At 51.2% G+C, this 3,634-nt stretch overlaps 1 protein-coding gene across 1 annotated transcript; it reads left to right on the top strand.

Moving 5' to 3' along the window:
- Positions 1-306: 306 nt before the first annotated feature.
- LOC139785121 (uncharacterized) lies at positions 307-3,156 on the top strand. Its single transcript, XM_071724272.1, has one exon. It carries the CDS (start codon positions 307-309, stop codon positions 3,154-3,156), a length of 2,850 nt encoding a protein of 949 aa, XP_071580373.1.
- The last annotated feature ends 478 nt before the right edge of the window (positions 3,157-3,634 follow it).

Here is a 3,634-nt window from a genome sequence, read left to right as displayed (position 1 = left end):
AATAAAGCCGCGTTATATCGCGAATTCCTCGACGAATACGAGAAGCTCGGTCATATGACGAAAGTTAGCGATACCGACTCACAATCGAGTCACTCTCAAGTCTATTATATTCCGCACCACGCTGTCTTTCGTGAGAGCAGCGTCACCACTTAGCTTCCGGTTGTATTTAATGCTTCCTGCGCTACATCGAACGGTACCTCGTTGAACCATCATTTGCTAATCGGTCCTAAGCTACAGAGAGATCTTGCCGCCGTCATTCTGTTATGGCGTCAGCATCAGTTTGTCTTTACTGCCGACATCGCTAAAATGTACCGGCAAATTCTAATCGATAATCGCGATGTAGACTACCAACGAATTCTCTGGCGCTCGTCGCCCTCCGAGCCAGTCGCGGATTACCGGTTGCTCACCGTAACATACGGCACTGCCTCCGCCCCGTACCTCGCGCTTCGCGTCCTGCTACAGCTCGTAAAGGATCACGGAGACGAATTTCCGTTGGCCGCTCTAGTTTTGCTTCTCTTAACGTACGTCGACGACTGTACGTTCGGAGCGGACAACCGTGAACTCGCGCTTAAAATTCGCGATCAGTTGATTGCTCTCTTGGCAAAGGGCGGCTTCCGGTTACGCAAATGGGCAAGTAATTGTCCCGAGTTGCTTTCCGACATTGATCCCTCAGATCATGGTCTCGCGCGCGATAAGGATCTACACGCCGACGAGCCTCTAAAGATATTAGGCGTCGCGTGGAATCCCGAAAGCGATTCTTTCCATTTCCGCGTAACGACCCCACCGAACCCGGGGCAGACGAAACGTGCGGTGCTTTCCACTATCGCTAAATTGTTCGACCCGTTAGGATGGGTGACCCCCGTTATCGTTGTCGCGAAAATATTCATGCAACGCCTATGGGCCCTAAAATGCGATTGGGACGACGTGTTGCCCGGTGATCTCCTAGAACAATGGCGCGAATATCACAGTCAATTACCGCGTCTCAAACTTATATCGATTCCTCGCTGGACAAACTACGGTTCTAACATCGCTGATTGTGAGATTCACGGGTTTTCGGATGCGTCGACAAAGGCTTACGCCGCGGTCGTATATCTCCGTCTCGTACCGAGAAACGGCCCCGTTATCGTTTGCATACTCGTCGCGAAATCAAAGGTCGCTCCAATCAAAACAATAAGCGTACCGCGACTCGAGCTTTGCGGCGCGTTACTGCTCGCACAGTTGATGTCCTTTGTTCTTTCGAATCTCGACATTCCCAATCTCCGATATCACTGTTGGATAGATGCACGTATTGTATTAGCGTGGCTCAAGCAGTCTCCATCACGATGGAAAGTTTTTGTTGCTAATCGAGTAGCCAAAGTGCAACAGCTTTTACCGAAAGCAATCTGGCACCATGTTCCGACGGCGGATAATCCCGCCGACTGCGCATCTCGCGGTTTGCGCCCTAGTGAACTTGCCGATTGCGCCCTGTGGTGGTCGGGGCCCTCCTGGCTTAAAAAATCCCCTGAGCACTGGCCGACGTCATGCTCGTCGCCAATCGAATCTGAAATATCACGGGAAAACCGAGTCGTCGTGCACGCTTGCGTCGCGCGTGCTATCGAACAGTGGGATCTCGCGACTCGCTATTCCTCGTGGACTAAGCTCCTGCGCGTGACGGCATATCTCATGCGGTTCGCCAAGATCCTTCGTTCTCGCCTCAATTCCATACCGGATAGCAGTGCGGAGGTCAATCTATCGCTCGCATTAGCTCCACGCGAAATTCAAACTGCCAAGATCTTTTGGCTCAAGGAGATTCAGGGTGAAACATTTCCGCAAGAAACTGCGAGTCTAACAGCAAACAGTCGCGTTTCCAAATCAAGCTCACTTGTCGCGCTTAACCCGTATCTCGACACCGATGGCCTCATCCGAGTCGGAGGGCGGCTTCAAAAGTCCGATCTCCCCGATTCAGCCAAACATCCAATCGTCCTGCAGTCTCATCCTTTGTTATCTCTCATCATATCGCATGCTCACCATACCACACTCCACGGAGGCCCGCACATTACCCTCGCTCACCTCCGTACCGAATTCTGGATTTTGCGCGCTAGAGCAACCGTACGAGCGGTTCTATACCGCTGCGTTAAATGCGCTCGCGAAAAGGCTATCATCCCGGCGGAACTCATGGGCAACTTACCAGACGTTCGAGTTAATCGATCTTCGCGAGCTTTCGAACATACCGGAGTCGATTATGCCGGACCGATACTCGTACGATCTGCGAAAGGACGCGGTCATAAGGCTCACAAAGCCTACATCGCCTTATTCATTTGCATGACAACGAAAGCGATTCACCTCGAGTTAGTAAGCGATTACAGCTCGGCAGCTTTCCTCGCGGCGTTTACCAGATTTACAGCTCGACGCGGACGTCCACATAGCATGTACTCCGATAATGGTACGACATTTCAGGGCGCCGAACGAGAGCTCGTCGCCGCTTGTAACGCTGCCGTGCGCGATCCCAATTTTTTGAACCGATTAGCAGGCGATCAGATAGCGTGGCATTTCCTCCCTCCTGCGGCTCCACATTTCGGCGGATTATGGGAGGCAGGAGTCCGTAGCGTCAAATATCACTTGAAGCGATGCGTAGGCTCCCACACGCTGACGTACGAGGAGATGAATACGCTATTGTGCCGAGTCGAAGCATGTTTAAATTCGCGGCCGATTTCATCAATGTCCGAGAGTCTCGACGATTATAGCGCCCTTACGCCCGGTCATTTTTTGATCGGTGCCAATCTTGTCGTAATTCCGGAACCGAGCGTGCTCGACATCGCTGAGAATCGGCTTTCGCGTTGGCAACTCGTACAAAAAATTACTGAAGGTTTTTGGAGGTCTTGGGTGAGCGACTACTTGCATACGCTCCAACAACGCCCGAAGTGGCGCGTTATCCACAACCTGGCCAAAGTTGGTCAGATCGTTCTCTTACGTAATCCGCTCGCCCCCCCAAGTCATTGGGAACTCGGACGTATTACCGTCTGTCATCCCGGGGATGATGGGCTGACACGCGTCGTTACCGTCAAAACCGCACGCTCCGAATATAAGCGACCCATTGTCAAGCTGTGTTTCCTGCCGATCGATATCAATATCGAAACCGAAAAGGAAGCGGTCAAGGCGGGCGGTTCGCGGCCGTGATGCGACCCATCTCCCGGTCACGACACCGAGATGTACATATGCATATGTATAAATATAAAGCGCCAATGTATTTAGAATTAATGTTCATTGTATAAACTCTGTCTTTAGATTTAAGTTTATTATGTATTTAGACGTAAGTTCTCACTGTATTATAATTCTCGTTTCGAATGTAAGCATTCGAGGCGGGCGGTATGTTCAGGAATCGCAAAATATCTCTCGCCCCATCCGTTGATTTCGAGCGTTAGATTGTATTGCTCGCCGTGTTTTCGTTCCTGTTGTTGATCTGCGAGACCTTGTCGGACCCGACGTATTCCGCGACAGCTACCTGTTACCCGAATTTCTCCTCGGACATACTCGCGTTATTCGGCGAACCTTCCCTCTCTTCTCGCGCTCGCAATTACCGCCTAGATACCTATTGTGAATACCGCTCGCCTCAGAACTTCTCGATACCTCGACACAGTAACACATTAAATTTTCG

The sequence above is a fragment of the Temnothorax nylanderi genome, unplaced genomic scaffold, assembly GCF_030848795.1.
Source record: "Temnothorax nylanderi isolate EJ_2023f unplaced genomic scaffold, tnyl_v1.0 TNYL_tig0741_pilon, whole genome shotgun sequence".
In the NCBI taxonomy this organism is placed as follows: domain Eukaryota; kingdom Metazoa; phylum Arthropoda; class Insecta; order Hymenoptera; family Formicidae; genus Temnothorax; species Temnothorax nylanderi.
Note: the sequence above shows the minus strand (reverse complement) of the source record. Positions and strands in the feature narration are given on the sequence as shown.

Bases quoted from the DNA above. Each gene is read 5' to 3' on its own strand.
- LOC139785121 (XM_071724272.1), top strand. From the start codon at position 307: ATGTACCGGCAAATTCTAATCGATAATCGCGATGTAGACTACCAACGA.